The sequence below is a fragment of the Saccopteryx bilineata genome, chromosome 1 (assembly GCF_036850765.1).
Source record: "Saccopteryx bilineata isolate mSacBil1 chromosome 1, mSacBil1_pri_phased_curated, whole genome shotgun sequence".
NCBI lineage: Eukaryota > Metazoa > Chordata > Mammalia > Chiroptera > Emballonuridae > Saccopteryx > Saccopteryx bilineata.
Window position 1 is genome coordinate 180,569,451 of NC_089490.1, and position 15,360 is coordinate 180,584,810.

At 47.5% G+C, this 15,360-nt stretch overlaps 1 protein-coding gene across 1 annotated transcript; it reads left to right on the plus strand.

Annotated features, from left to right (window-relative positions):
• The first annotated feature begins 6,164 nt into the window (after window positions 1-6,164).
• On the plus strand, window positions 6,165-15,017 carry SFRP2 (secreted frizzled related protein 2). Its single transcript, XM_066280412.1, has 3 exons — window positions 6,165-6,970; window positions 9,374-9,454; window positions 13,841-15,017. The coding sequence occupies exons 1-3, from the start codon at window positions 6,472-6,474 to the stop codon at window positions 14,143-14,145; spliced, it is 885 nt and encodes a 294-aa protein (XP_066136509.1). The 5' UTR covers window positions 6,165-6,471; the 3' UTR covers window positions 14,146-15,017.
• Window positions 15,018-15,360: the final 343 nt, after the last annotated feature.

The window sequence follows — 15,360 nt, forward strand, 5'->3', positions numbered from 1 at the left end:
AACTCCTAAGAAATACTAGACTTCATAAAAAAATTTTGTTAACATTTAGTACTAATAAATTCATGCAGAGTGTTGAGTCCGAGCATGATGAATATTATAGTTTGAAATGACAGATTACACTATTAGCCCTAACTCAACCAAAAACAAATGTTTTTCTCTAATTTACAGATTTATTTGTTGTTATGAATACCTTGTTGTTGTTATGTGACTTACCGAAGCTGGGTATGTCATAAAAGGATGAATCAGTTTAGTGACTATGACAAATTTCTTAGTTTCGGCAGCATAGAATTCTACCATTATAGAGAAAGAAGCAGAGAGACAGAGTATGGAATCATCGTGTCCCTAAAAGTTAGTTCAGAGAGAATGACAAAGGGCTTTTAATTCTGGGATTTGTCTCTGGAAAGATCATACATATGTGCAGGAATTCAGATTCCATCTGTTGCTTTAGAACCAACAGGCTTTATTGTGTTGACTTTGAGCTCTTATCTGATGGCAATAAATTCCCACCAGAGTGAAACACCAGCTTAGTCAGTGACCCCCGCTGTTCAGATCAGACAATGGAGCAGGTCTTTCTTCCCAGAGACACTCTGCGGCTTCTGGACCGCCCTCTGTGAATGGCCTTGGGATTCTGCTGTTTCCATTCAGGATTTCCTAATGTGAGCAATTAGGAGATGCTTCATTTCAAGAGTCTCATCAGCAGTTGCCACACATCAGTGAGCAATCAACCACTAGGACCAAAGAGACAGGGCAATTGGGAAGAAAGGGACAGGGGAGATGGGGAAAAGGTATCCTGCAGGGCTCCTTGCATAGAACAGGTGCTTTAATTAAGAGTGCAAAATAGACCAGGTGTGCACAGGTGACATGAATTTCAAAATGTTGAACCCCAAAGACCAAGGAATTACTACTGATCCAGCAAATTTGAGCCTGTATGCTGTGAACAAAAAGTGTCTGGGAGGGCCTGTGCAGTAAACGGAACTGTTGTTTTCTTCCCTGAGATCCATACTGTTTAGCTACCTCCCACCCCAGGTGTTTTTGTTTGATTGGGGTTTTCTGGTTTTTGTTTTGGAAGCAGAAGCAGCCAGGATGCCAGTAAGGCATGCCATGCCCCATTCTTTCATCCAAAAAGTCTTGAGCCAATAGACATCGTCGAGGGAACAATAAAAGAAACGGAACTGGGTCTCTTTCAAGGCACCAATCGGGGGCAGCCTCTGTGATGTACCTCTAGCTTTTCCTGAACGAAGCACAGTACTGTAAAAACAGTGTTTTCAGCCACTCCGGGTGAACTGTTGTCTAAAATGCTCTTGTAAATGGGGAAGAGTAAAAAATTCTAATGATGAGGATACGTTGCAGATTATCATTGGAAGTGTGATTTCTTTTTTTTAGTCATTCTACTGAGCGACTGTATTTAGTCATGCCACTGAACTCCAAAAGGATCCATCCATTCATCGCCTTCAGGCTTTTTTCATAGTGCTCTGTGAGTTCTGTACTTGGTTCAAAGAGATCTGGGGAATTTGATGAGCCCTGGCTTTGGAGCCACCAACCAGGAAGCTCACACAGCCCTGCGCAGTTCCAGCTCTGCTCGCCAGGTGGCCCAGGGATGGCTTCTGCTTCGCCCCCAGGGAACTATTGTCTGTCCCGCGCCCTGTGCCAGGTGTCCCGCAGAATACTGACCGCAGTTTGGCTTTCCAACGCCCCCCCCACCCCCCCCCCCCCCCCCCCCCCCCGGCGAGCTGCCTCGGCCAGCGTGCTCATAAGGGACTGGAGCAGCGGGCACAGGGCCAGGCCCAGTCAGAGCCTCCCCAGACTTTTCGTTTGCTTTTCCAACTTCGATTTGGGGTCCGTTGAACCCCAGGAAATCTTACAGGAGTTAAGCGCTACAGCTCGGGTTAGCAGTCGGTAAAATGCTTGCCCTTAGACATGATTCGTCTTAAAATGCGAGGCATAAGCTCTCCCATCTCAAACCAGGACTTCGGTACCGGTAATCCGCGTCTGAGCCCTTGGGGTCCGAGGGCCCGAGGGATCCCAGAGCGCGCGGCCAGGGAGCTGCCGGCCCCCCTCCGCGTGCATTTGGCCGGGAAGCTTCCCATCCAGCGCGGTCCGCGTCCTCGCGGACTCCCATAACATAAAATATAAGAGCTTCAACCGGGTAGAGAGGAAGCCGACTTGCAACCCTAGAGGGATCATCTGTTTGGGTAATGGCGCCATCAGATGGCTGCAGTGAATCCTACGTAGATATGCTCAGGCTGGCGGGCTATGCTGGCCAACAGTCCGAGACCACGGTCCCAGGAGGAGACAGTGACATCACCCACCCGGCCGGCCTGCCCTTGGATGAAAGCCAAGAAGAAACACCCAATAGGTCAAGATGCATGGCTAAAGCCAGCACGTGTAACAGCAGCAGCTGGACCACTCACAGTGTGAGCGATTCCAGTTACTGAACATCTCTGTGCCTCAGTTTCCTCACAACTTCCTGAGAATTTGCGAAATGACAATAGTGACATCCATCCTCATTGCTCCAGGGAGGATTTTAGGAGACAAGGTCCCAGTCGTATGTTAGTGCGGCCTCTTGGCATGGGCTGTGGGGTTGATTCCCCAGGCCACTCAAGGCCTGCCCTAGCTAACTGCATCCTTCTTCACTCAGGAATTGCTGTAAAGGTTTAAAGCCTCCCAGGAGGCACTGCCTTTTAATAAGGAGCAGGTGTTAGGGAACTCAAGGGGTTTGCTTTTTGGGATGTTCTATACCAAGAGAAGTGGTTGTCCATAGGCAGTTTTATTTACTTGCTGCAAGTAAAAGAGGGGATTCGTTTCCAAAGCTCTGTCTCTCCAAAGAGAGGTTTAGCTATTGCTTATATACACTATTTGGTTAATTGCATGTTGATTTCTTCTCTGCAATTGGCTAAACTTATCCAGTTCAGGTCTATCAAGCTCATCTGGCTTACAGTGTGTAAAGAATACTGTGCTACACTTTAACATTTAGCAAGAACAGCAATTAGTAAGGAGCCAGACCCTGAGACCCTTTTCCTGCCTAACACAGGGAAAACCAAGCTTTCCAATCCAAAGGAAGGGCAGGTCAGGAGTGCAGTTATTTGGCAGCTAAGAAACTTGTTTCTCATTTGAGGCTGTCCCTCCTAAGCTAGTGCTAGATTTTGAGAATTAAGAAACCTGCATATTACACTTGTTCTGCCCCTTCTTGCTTGCCCTCCCTCTCAGAAATGAGTCCACATGCCTTAACTTGACTATTAAATGAGTGGGAGCGAAAGACTGAGTTTCCCGGGCTCTCCACCGAAGCAGAGCAGACACAGGGGTGGGAAACCCCTTCAGCAGGCAGAACCTCTGAGAATGAGAGCCAGAGCACTGCCAGCCCAGAAACTCTTGTACCTACCACAGCCAAATTGTTCTGTCAAGATGGGCGGGAATTTTCTTTGTGCCTCGAGATTCTTCTGTGTCTGGACATTCAGAAACGTTAAAGCAGAGCAGCGGGGCCATATCCAAAACACGGATTATGGAGCCTCTTCTTCAGGCCTGCAGCATTTAGGTGGGATGTTATTCACTGGGTGTGTGGTGAGGCTGGCCGGGGTGGAAGGAAGAACACCAGCCTCATCACCAGAGATTCACCGGCAGACAGCCCCTTTAAGTAGGTTGTGGGGAGGAGTGGGCACCCACCACCACTTACTCTGGGTTTGGGTGAATAGTTTCCGTTCCTAAAACGGCCAAATACTAAATGGAGGGGGCAGAGGTAAGTATTGGTTTGTAAAAGCAAAAGACAGGCGGCATCTGTGAAGACCCGCAGGCCCGAAGGCCAACCCGGAGTGCAGCGAAGTCCGGGTGAATGAAGGCGCTGCAGCTTGGCCTCACCACGTGGTTGCACAGCGACCCCACCTGGTGAGATGCGCCACGACAGTCACCAAGCATCCGCTTTCCTGAGCTTTTCACAAGGTCCACGCTCGCGTCGCGGCTTACATGGGTGATTATTCTCCTCTCCCCCTCAATCAGCTCGCCCCATGGGCGCGCCTGTCACGTAGGCATGCGTTTGCCTGGGCACCAACGAGCCGGTAAAGGAAGGGAGTGGGACGCGACACCGAGTGGGGAAGATGGCGCAGCCTGTGCTAGGTGAAGTCGAGGCTAGGTGGCGCGGGTGAGAGTAGACGGAGTGCCCGGGAACCAGGCAGGTCAGGCCTGGATAGCAGGCGCAGTGGCGATGGAGACTCCAGTGCGGCTCTCAGCTCCCTCTGGCGGCCAGCGGGTCCGCGCGGGCTCCCAAAACAATACCTGCGGTCGCGCGGGCCTTGCGCGGCGCCTGCGCTCCCGCGGCTCCCGAGTGTGCGGTGGTGCTCCGCCTCAGACAAGCCCAACCAACTTTGGGCTACTATAACCCTGAGCTCTAGTAGGGAGTGTGCGGGATCGAGGCGTCCCCAGGGGAAGGCGTTTGGGCTGGAGCGGTGGAGGCAGAAGGGCCCTCACCCCACCTCTGGGCCCAAGTCCCAGCATCTTTCCCAGCTCAGGCTCTGATTAGCTGCTTGATTCGGAATGCTTTCGTTTCATTTGGGGTTTATTTTTAAAATAATGTGTCTTGAGAAGCGGAGCTTTTCTGCCTCTTGAGCCTTTAGTTAGAAATAAAAAGGCCCACGATCAGTTGGGCAGAAAGCGGCCTTTCGCTGCCGCTCCGACCCTTCTCCGGCAGAACACCGTGTCAAAGTAAAAAAGATGGAAGCTGGACTCCGATTCTTGTTGTTCAGAAGACGCTATCCCTCCAGATGGTGACTTTCCCGAATGTATAACATAGTTGGCTTTCGCCACCCAGTCATTGACCCCCTCCTCTAAGCAGTGAGACCACAAAAGAGAACCAGGCAACTTGTACATGGGTGGTCACCAAGGCCACTACATCTTTTGGGAAGGAAGAAAATAGGGAGGCCGCGGACACAGCCTGTTGATGGCTCTGAGTGGCCGGGAAATAATCACGCGCCCACCTTACTTGGTCTGAAAGAACTTTGCGGGGCTCGCTCTTTACAAATTATCTCTTTGAATCTGCACCGCCTTGCCGCTTGGGAGTCTGAGGGGGCGGAGACGACCTGCTCTTAGGGAAGACTTGGGACGGTTAGGGGAAAGGAGCCGCACCCCCACAGACTTCCCTCTGCTGGCACCCTAGACCCCGATCACAGCTATGAACTTACCCAGCATGGCGCCCATTGGCAGGAGGACTGAACCAACTCTGCCAAGGCCACGACTGGCACTTGTGGATCCCTAGACAGGGCTCCTTCCTCTGCCGTGCATTCCTTCCCAGCCTGCCCACCTAGCGCATTTTCTGCCATCCCCCGTGCCCAGTACTAGCACTTCCAAACCGTGTCCTCGCGCGCATCCTCCGGCTTTGCCAAGCGCCCCGCTGCAAGGCCTGGGTGTGTTAGGGCCCGTGATGCCTTCGAGCTTGAGTCATCCCATTCATTTAAGGAAGGCGGGCAGGTCTCCTCCCAAACCGGCAAATGGTGGGCAGCCGTGTGTGATAAGAGACTCTGCAGAGGCGTATCCACAACAGCAAAACCTAGCCTCACCCCAACACAGCAAAAACCCCAACGTTTTATTTTCCATATCAAAGTTTTGCTGCTATGACTTTATTGATAATTCATATTTTTAAAAGGGCAGGGGGGAGCACAACGTACGGCTGGGCCAGGTTGGTAACTGTGGTTAGAGATTCGAGAGGACAGCAAGCTTGCGGAGACGGCCTGGGGTGGGCAGGTCCCAGGTGCAGGCCGAAGGCGCAAAGACCCCGATGACCACCGGCTGGAGCCAGGGGATGCAGTTCCACCGCGTGGCACAGGGTCAGGACAGAAACTTTAGGATGCGGTCAAACCCTGGCCAAGGCCTCGCGGCGGCGGGGTGCGTTCCAGCCGGGACCTCGCGACCAGGCCACCCTCCTGCCCCGGGTTCTCCAGCAGCCCGTGCCCCGCACCCCGCGCGCTAACTGTCGGAGCACAGCTGCCAGGCTGGACTATTTGTTTGTTGTTTAGAGCAATCCTGAGCGCGCTCGGCAGCATCTGAAGGGAGTTGTGGGGGACAGCCAGAATTTTTTTCCAGGGAGCGCATGAGGGGCATTCTCAAAGGAAAACCAGACCAAGTGAGTAGTGACCAACCCTCCTCAGATTACTCTCCACTGGCTCCTCCCTTGCTCCCCCCACCTCCAGATTTGCATTAAAAAGGCCAAGAAAACTCTGGCTGGGCCCCAACAGCAGCTCGCACCGCTCCCCGGGTTGGAGCCCACCGGAGCTCCGCGCGGCCTTGCAGCACGAAGCCAAGCGGAGAGCCCCCCGCCCGTGCATTCCGCCCGCACCCGGCTCTCGGCGCACCCGCCGCCCCGCGACCCCTTTCCCGGTCCCCGAGCCGCGCCGAGCGAGCGAGCGGGCCCGGGACGAGCTCCGGCCCCGGCCGCCTCGCGCTTCCCTGGCTGCGCTCCTTCCGCCCCCCGGGGGTCGCGCGCCCACGATGCCGCAAGGCCCCGGCTCGCTGCTGCTGCTGGTCCTCGCCTCGCACTGCTGCCTGGGCTCCGCGCGCGGGCTGTTCTTCGGCCAGCCCGACTTCTCCTACAAGCGCAGCAATTGCAAGCCCATCCCCGCCAACCTGCAGCTGTGTCACGGTATAGAGTACCAGAACATGCGGCTGCCCAACCTGCTGGGCCACGAGACCATGAAGGAGGTGCTGGAGCAGGCGGGCGCCTGGATCCCGCTGGTCATGAAGCAGTGCCACCCAGACACCAAGAAGTTCCTGTGCTCGCTCTTCGCCCCGGTCTGCCTCGATGACCTGGACGAAATCATCCAACCGTGCCACTCACTTTGCGTACAGGTGAAGGACCGCTGCGCTCCGGTCATGTCCGCCTTCGGCTTCCCCTGGCCAGACATGCTCGAGTGCGACCGTTTCCCCCAGGACAACGACCTCTGCATCCCCCTCGCTAGCAGCGACCACCTCCTGCCGGCCACCGAAGAAGGTAAGTCTTCCGCTTTATTTCCTCCGTCTGAGCTCCGTTGAGACTTGCCGGGGAAGATCCCGAGGCCCTCACCCCACATCCCGAAGCGTCCCCGCCTGGGTGGGGTGCCAGTCCTGGAGGGGCTGGCACTCTCCTTGCCCTGGTGTCTCACCGTGACAAATTTGAGACACACGCGCGCGCGCGCGCACACACACACACACACACACACACGCCTCTCATTCCTTTCCTGAGTTATACCAGTTATACCTTTCTTAGGGACAGTTTAAAAAATCATTAAGGTGAAAAGAAAAACGAATAACTGAAAGGCATCTTTTCCTTATAGATATACAATTATTTTCACTACACTCGTGTTGGGGGGCTACATTTCAGAAGTGGTCCTCTGTGGAGGAGTTGGTGAGTATCTGGCCAGAGACTTCTTGCTCAACCTTGTACACACGTTCTCACCGCTAGACAGGCTGGGCAGGATTTAGGCACAGGAACAGTCGGGGACAGACAGGATAACCAAAATCCACAAAGCAGATACGTGGTCTTTTAAGGCACTTGTTCTTTGCCAATTTAGTTTTAGGAAATAAAAGCAGGACTGGTTCAGCCAGTGTTGAAAAATGAGCATTGGTGTAACTGCTCAGGTGTCTCTGGGGAGGGCATAAAGGGAATCTCCAGGAATCATTTTCTATCACAAGCCAGCTTTTATCTTAGGAGTGGTTTTAATTAACTGGAGAAAACCATGAAAAAAAGAATTTCCCAAGTTTTTAGAAAACAGAGGGGGAGTTCCTGTGCAAAAACCATCAAAGCAATGAAAACCTCATGGGCTCTGATATTTCTCCTGAAAGCAAAGCATATACAGTGTGTCTGAGCTGATTTAGATCCCCCCTGGGATGGAAAGGGGGCTTCCTAATCCTTTTCAGGGCTCCAGCAGCATCTCCCTTTCAATCTCTAATTGTTTTCCTACAGCCATCATTAGTTAAAGAAAATGCAAAGTTGCTTAGCAATCTTTCCTGGCAGGCACCATGAATGTGCAATCATCTTATTGGTTAGATTTCTAATTTATTGCAAATGTTTGGCATATTTCAAACATTTGTCCAACATACAGCACAGACCAACCAATACAGGTTAGTAACATTTTATATACATTCCTAGAGCTCCTAATTGGAAATGTTTCATTTTGTTTGAGGGGAGTTAAGGGCAGTTTTATGTGTGTTGCTTTTGTTTTTATTTCCACTATCAGCACCAACATTATACATTACCTTTCTCCCAAAGCCTCTTTCTCTCTTCAAAATAAAAGTTTAGAGTCTTCAAAATATGCTCTGCCATTTTTCTAATTTGGTAAATAAGTCTTTTATCGTGAGTCACATAAAGTTTTTTTCTGTAAAAATTCTACTTTATATGAATGAAAATCAAATCTCACTTAAATCTTAAAGACAGAAGAACGTAGGTGGGAGAAAAGAAATATGCATTCTTTTTCTCCTTTTCCCAAGAAATCAGACTTTTGTAGAAGACCTTTAGCAGACTCTCTGATCATTGTGCTAGAGCACATTCCTAGGTTTGATCAGAACCCAGGGACAGTCGTTTCAACGTTGATAAGCTTCAGGAAAAGCTGTGTTTGTGTTGTTTTGTTGGGTGGTTTTTGTTTTGTTTGTTTTTGAGAATTTGGAGGAAAAAAAAAAGAGGGGCAAGAAGAACCTGCACCAGGGACAGAGATAAAATGATATAAATGTTGCTTAACTCAAGCACAAAGTTGGCAGAAAGCACAAGGAGATATAAGTTCAGTTAGAGTAGGCTGTCTGCTGTGCCCCTTTGTGAAAACACAGGTGTGACCAAGGGGGGAAAGAGCCCGTAGGTGACTCTTTCACCACTAGCCACTTTTCCTTGTGCAGACTTGAAAATATGTTGAAAGGACTCTCCTGAGACTCAGAGCTCTGCTAAGGAGCTCAGCCCAGACCCGCTGCATTGGTGTCCTGAAGTTGAGAAAGACAATATACTGGTCATAGCTTGCGCTGACGTTTTCCAGAATCTCTTAAGAGTCTTTTGGTGCTTTCTCCTCAGAGAGGCTTTGGGGACAACGTTTTCAGAGACCAAGTTTATTCCAGAGATGGGGAGAAAGAGCTAAAAAGCCAACACCTGTCCCAGTGAACTACATTTACACCTGCACACCTTGCCCCAACACCCTTTTTCTTAGGAAATCACCATTCATTAAACACAGCAGATGGGCATTTTTGTCCATCAAAAAATAGGAGGCACGGGAGACTTTCTTAGGAATGACTGATCCTTCTTTTATAAAGGAGGCAGAAGCTGGGGTCTTCTAGAACAATCCTTTCTCTTTCCTGGGTAAGCCCCTTTGCATTGTTTACAAATGCCACCTGCTGTTCCCTTTGAAACAAATTTACTAATTTTTCACCTTCCTAGCTCCAAAGGTCTGTGAAGCCTGCAAAAATAAAAATGAAGATGACAACGACATAATGGAAACTCTTTGTAAAAATGATTTTGGTAAGTAATATACCAACAACAACAAAAGATTTCACATTCAAAGTTTTATTAACCAGTAAAACTTAAAGAAGCAAATTATGAAGATATTGCTAGGTAAAACTTGGGTAAAATACCATCACCATTCTCCTTTCTTAAAATCATCTAACTTACTCTATCCTCTCCAGCTCCTCCCTGTATAACTGTCTTACATTGAGTTGTATCTTTTTAGTGAGATTCATTGTTCTGTTAATCAAACAATGAGAATTGTTCAAATTATTAATTTTTGATTAAAAAATTATCATATTTTTTATTTCACTTTGGCATTTTCTTGCCAACAAGCCTAATCCTGGGCCATGTTCTCTTTCTGACACTTGACATGTGCACCAGGAATAGAAACATGTAAATATTAGCCCCGGCAAAACCCACTATAAGCACTGCATTGACCACAAATAAAATTTTAATCCAGTGCTAAACAGAAATAGTCTTACTTTATTGATAACCATTATTGAGTATATTCAGATACTGGTTAATAATTAGAGGAGGGATTACTTAAATTTAAAAAGAAGAAATTAAGCTTAGGAGATTTTTTTTAACTACTTTATGATTTTGAGAGAGAGAAAGAAGAGGAGAGAGACACAGAGAGAGAAACATAAGTCTGTTGTTCCACTTAATTTTGCCGTCATTGGTTGATTCTTGTATGTGCCCTGATCTGGAATCAAACCTGCAATCTCAGCATGCCGGGATGACCCTCTAACCCAGGGGTCGGGAACCTATGGCTCGCGAGTCAGATGTAGCTCTTTTGATGGCTGCATCTGGCTCGCAGACAAATCTTTAATAAAAAAAAGTAATAACGTTAAAAATATAAAACATTCTCATGTATTACAATCCATTCATTCCTACCGCTCATGTTCATGATTGCGGGTGGCTGGAGCCAATCACAGCTGTCCTCCGGGACAACACCAAATTTTTATTGGATAATGCGTAATGTACATGGGTTGTTGTATGGCTCTCACAGAATTACATTTTAAAATATGTGGCATTCATGGCTCTCTCAGCCGGAAAGGTTCCTGACCCCTGCTCTAACCCACTGAGCTACTTGGCCAGGGCCTAAAGCTTAAGGATTTACTTTGGCAAGATAAATGAGAGATTCGTGATGACACGGTGCTTGGGAACTATAAATAATGTGTGATATGTTACCCAAGTTCCATAGAGTGTGAGTCACTACCATGCAGAGAATGAGGGAAGAGGGTTGGAGACTGTCCACACAGGACTTGATCAGCACCTTATCTGCTGTCCTCAGGCCTTCAAGGGGAGGAGGAGCCCAGCTAGACATGGGGTGGGCTGGCCAAGGACTTTTCTCAGACTCCTGAGGCATTCTGGCCTTCATCCCATTCCAAAAGCAGGCACCTTTTGATGTGTTTAAGTAGTTGGTACCCCTTAGAAGCATTCACTCAGGCAGAAGGCTGAAATTGTTGATAAACAGATATGATCCCTTCTCTACCAAACACTAGTGGACTCTAACAGGTCTGTATTACTCTATGTCCTCAGCAAGTCCTCGAGACTGAGAGAAATGAGTCCAGCGCCCACTGTTGAATGCCCTCCCAGAAATCTCAGGTCTGCTCAGGTCCCTGAAATTCTGATAGCTTTCCCAACACTGCTCCTTACAACCAGTTCTTTTCCAGGAAGCGTCCTGGGTGTACCCTTCACTGGTCCCAGAACAGCCAGAGCCAGAACTTTAGGAAAAGCTTCACACTGCCAAGGAAGGGAAAAGAAAGGAGGCAGGTCTGTCCCCTCAGCAAGAGCCACAAATGGGACAGTCGTGTTTCGTATGTCCATATTTAAATATATACAACTCTCAAAGGAGTTAGGGCAGCAGCAATCCCAAATCTCCAGTTCCTAGCTTCCATGCTACCAGATATGATTAAGAACAAGAGAGAAAAATAGAATTTCAATAAAATGTATATTAAAATTTACATAAAATATCATCTTCTCACAGCCTATGTCCTTTACACTAGATTTAATCCAGATCTCTCTCCTGACTTCCATGGAAAAACTGGTTATATTATGGGGCTCCAAAACAGTTGATTTAAGAGACATGTGCACACACACACTACACACGCGTGTTAACTGCTTGCTGCATGGCCTACCTTACAGAGGTGCTTCTTAAGGATGGGCTGTCAAGACTGGGCCAAAAATATGGGTGTGGTGCATGAGTGCTAGTGTTCTCTCCTTACAGGAGAAAGCCTTTCAAAACATGGAAGTCATTACATTTAAAGCATCACACATGTAGATAACATCACAAGCTTATTTTCTATTTCCCCACATATATATTTGTCCCCAAAGGGCTGATGAACCTGGACTTCGGGAAGTACATTATATATCCCTGGCTTATAAGCAGTGCTCTATATTGCCTCTGTACATTGGGGGAGTAATGGAAGGGTAGGAGGAACAAGGGTAGAAATCTGATTTAACATCGCACTCTTTCCCCATTGCACACGTGAAGTACAGGGAAAATGTACAACACCTTGCTTTAGTGGTAAAAGTACTAACGAAGAAAGAAAGACCCAAACCACCTGCTTATGCATATAACCTACTGTGGGATCAGATGGTGTCATCACCTCTGAGTGCCACATTCTGCATCCCCATTGTCATCTTCAGGACAGGAAAAGTTATTCTGGGGTTTTGATTCCCTATATTTGGTACCAGCTAAAAATCCAGGGAGGAAGTGCTTAGTGTTTTCCCATGGTAGTCTTGTGCAAAGCTGGTTATTTGAAAGCTAGAGAAATATGAATAATAAATCTTCCCTCTGGTTAAAAAGTGATGATTTTCTTAATGTTTGGAGCTCAAGAATGTTTAATTTGACCCACTAAAATCTCACACATGCCCTATCTGTACTATTGACGGGACTCCTAGGCAACATATAATCACTTTTGTCACCATGTATTATCCCCACACCACACCACATACAGAGGCCATGAGAACAGGTGGCTTATTTCATGATGTAAGTCTTGAAACCCTGATAACTCAGTAGTATGGTTCAGATGTATGTCATACAAAATAATGGTTGGCTAAGTCACAGCATTCCTGATTTACTTGGTTGAGTTTGGTCATTTCCCAGTTGACTGGAAAAGTCCTTCTTAGTCAAATTGCCTTTCTGAGATAGATAGAAAGAAGCCACCAAAGGAGATATATTCACATACCCATAAAATTCTTCTTCTGTTACTAATTTAAACAATGAATTAAACTCCATCAAAGTCAAGGAGTTAGACTTGTACATAGCTATATATTGTAGAATGCTACTTAGGGTCTTAGGACACTTTACAGGTGGGTGAGTTAATGCACCAACCAGGACAAGAAGTGGAAGTTGCTTTATGAAACCACACTGGTGTTATACAAGGTTTAGGAACTCTCGTTCTAACAACTAGACTCATCCAGGACACTACCTAATTGGGTGATCTTGTGTAAGTCCCTGCATTTCTCTAGATTACTGATTCTTTATGTGCCAACAAGAGATTTTTAACTGGATGATTTCTTCCAACCTTAAAGTTCTGTCCTTTCTCTGCCTTCATGGATTCTTGAACTGTTAGTCCAGCATGTATATTTGCAGGGTTTTCTTTCCCAAAGCATACTGTTTATGACTATAAAATGTGTCTTTTATGTAAACCACTTACTTTGGGTCTTAGCATTCTAATGAGTCTAATATCCATTTTGGAAACAGTACATATATGATCTGTAAATGCCCTAGCCTTGGACAGGCTAATGATAGCATATGAGGATGAGGTCTTCAGAAAAACACTTTTACAGCTAAACATGTGCTCTTAAAAAGAGTCTTGGATATTTTTCTCCTAGTTACTTTACCAAATCAAATGCAGCTGTAAGATCAATTCTCCTTCCCTGTAGTCTGTTCTTTAGAAAACAATGATTGTGTGATATAATTTCCTTACAGGTTTGTCCAAAAACCTATCCAATGTAATAAATTGAGTTTAAAGTTTACAGCCACAGAAGGATCACGTTTCACCTAAGAGTCAGGCATTTCTTTTCATGCTGACGTTTCCAATAGGGCAAGTCATTTGTTGAGGAGAGCAGAGCACAAACCACATGCGACCTACACACAAACACGAGGGCGGGGCAGGAGAGTTAATTGAGTCCCACAAAGGGAGTTTTGAAAGGATGGCTGATTTGAAACAAAGTGCCTGGCAAGCCCTTTGAGGCTTTAGAAACGCAGCACCTGCTGCCCCTGGCTCCCAACCCCCTGTTCGCAGCCCCTGACAGTTCTTAGCTCTAGGAAGCTCTCTTCGGTCCCCCAGCCAGGCCACACCAATACTCAGTGGACTAGGGGAAGGAGAGCTTCCCGTCGATATGGTGTTCCCTCTTCCTAACTGGAGTGATTCCATCCCCTCTTGGTAGCACTGAAAATAAAAGTGAAGGAGATAACCTACATCAACCGAGATACGAAAATCATCCTGGAGACCAAGAGCAAGACCATTTACAAGCTGAACGGGGTGTCCGAACGGGACCTGAAGAAGTCGGTGCTGTGGCTCAAAGACAGCTTGCAGTGCACCTGCGAGGAGATGAATGACATCAATGCGCCCTACCTGGTCATGGGACAGAAACTGGGCGGGGAGCTGGTGATCACCTCGGTGAAGCGGTGGCAGAAGGGGCAGAGAGAGTTCAAGCGCATCTCCCGCAGCATCCGCAAGCTGCAGTGCTAGTGCCGGCGCCGGGCTGCTCCCGACAGGCCAGCCCCAGGGCTCTCGGCTCACCATATCCGCCCCGAGGCCTCAGCGCTCCGGTCCGAGCACACAGCCCCTGCCGCTCCGGCCCCAGCCTGGAGCAGCGCCCCCTGCCTTTTGCACATTTGCACCCCCGGCATTTCCTGAGTTATAAGGCCCTAGGGGGCCTCAGGAATGGATACCTGTTTTCAAATAAAGAAAAAACCCACCCAAGTCTTGTAGAAATATTCAAACTAATAAAAATCATGCATATTTTATGAAGTTTTAAAATAGCTCACTTTCAAGCTAGTTTTGAATAGGTACAACTGTGACTTGGGTCTGATCGTCCCCCCCCCCCCGCCCCCCGTTTGGTTTGGGTCACCTGATTTTCACTTTCTGCTGAGGTTGCCATAACATACAAATAGCTCCATTTTTGTATTTGGCCCAAATTGCTGTGGGTCACAAACCCAGTTGAGATAAAGCTGGCTGTTATCTCGACCTCTCTCAGCTACAGCCTGAGACTCAGCGCCTCAGTGTTACAACAATTCACTTGTCATTTTACACCCTCCTTGGGAACTTAACACCTGTAACGTGTATTGCATTTCCAGGTAAAGTACTTCCATTTATAAAAAGCACATTAACCATAGTAGCATGATTTTTCGACTAAAGGGCACAACAGACAAATTTTATAATTGACCTGAGTACTTTAAGCTTTGTTTAAAACATTTTTCTTATTTTTCCAAATTAAACCATTGTAGCTTACCTGTAATATACATAGTAGTTGACCTTAAAAAGTTGTAAAAATATTGCTTTAACCAACATTGTAAATATTTCAGATAAACATTATATTCTTGTATATAAACTTTACATACTGTTTTACCTACTTGTCTTCTGTCTTTTTTAGTAGAAGGAATTGGGAAGGGAACTGTCAAGGCATGGTCACCTTTTTCCTGAGGTCCAGCCTTCCCACAGTTTGCAGTGCCTGTTTCTTAAGTGACTCAGAAAGTGCCTCCCCCCATGCCACCAGGCTCCCTCCTTGGGCCTCACATCTCATACAGATTTTTACACTGTGGATCCTGCTGGGAGGCAGATATTTAAAGGCTCTGCAAAGGATTTTCCTACTTTTGTCCTTTCTTAGCAATTCAATGTCATCCATGTGGCAACATTACTCCAACCCTAAGGTCCATAGCCTCTACCACAGTCCTTTTCATTTCC

Bases quoted from the DNA above. Each gene is read 5' to 3' on its own strand.
- SFRP2 (XM_066280412.1), top strand. From the start codon at position 6,472: ATGCCGCAAGGCCCCGGCTCGCTGCTGCTGCTGGTCCTCGCCTCGCAC. The intron at 6,971-9,373 runs GTAAGTCTTCCG...TCACCTTCCTAG, and splicing joins CCTGCCGGCCACCGAAGAAG to CTCCAAAGGTCTGTGAAGCC. The intron at 9,455-13,840 runs GTAAGTAATATA...CCCTCTTGGTAG, and splicing joins TCTTTGTAAAAATGATTTTG to CACTGAAAATAAAAGTGAAG.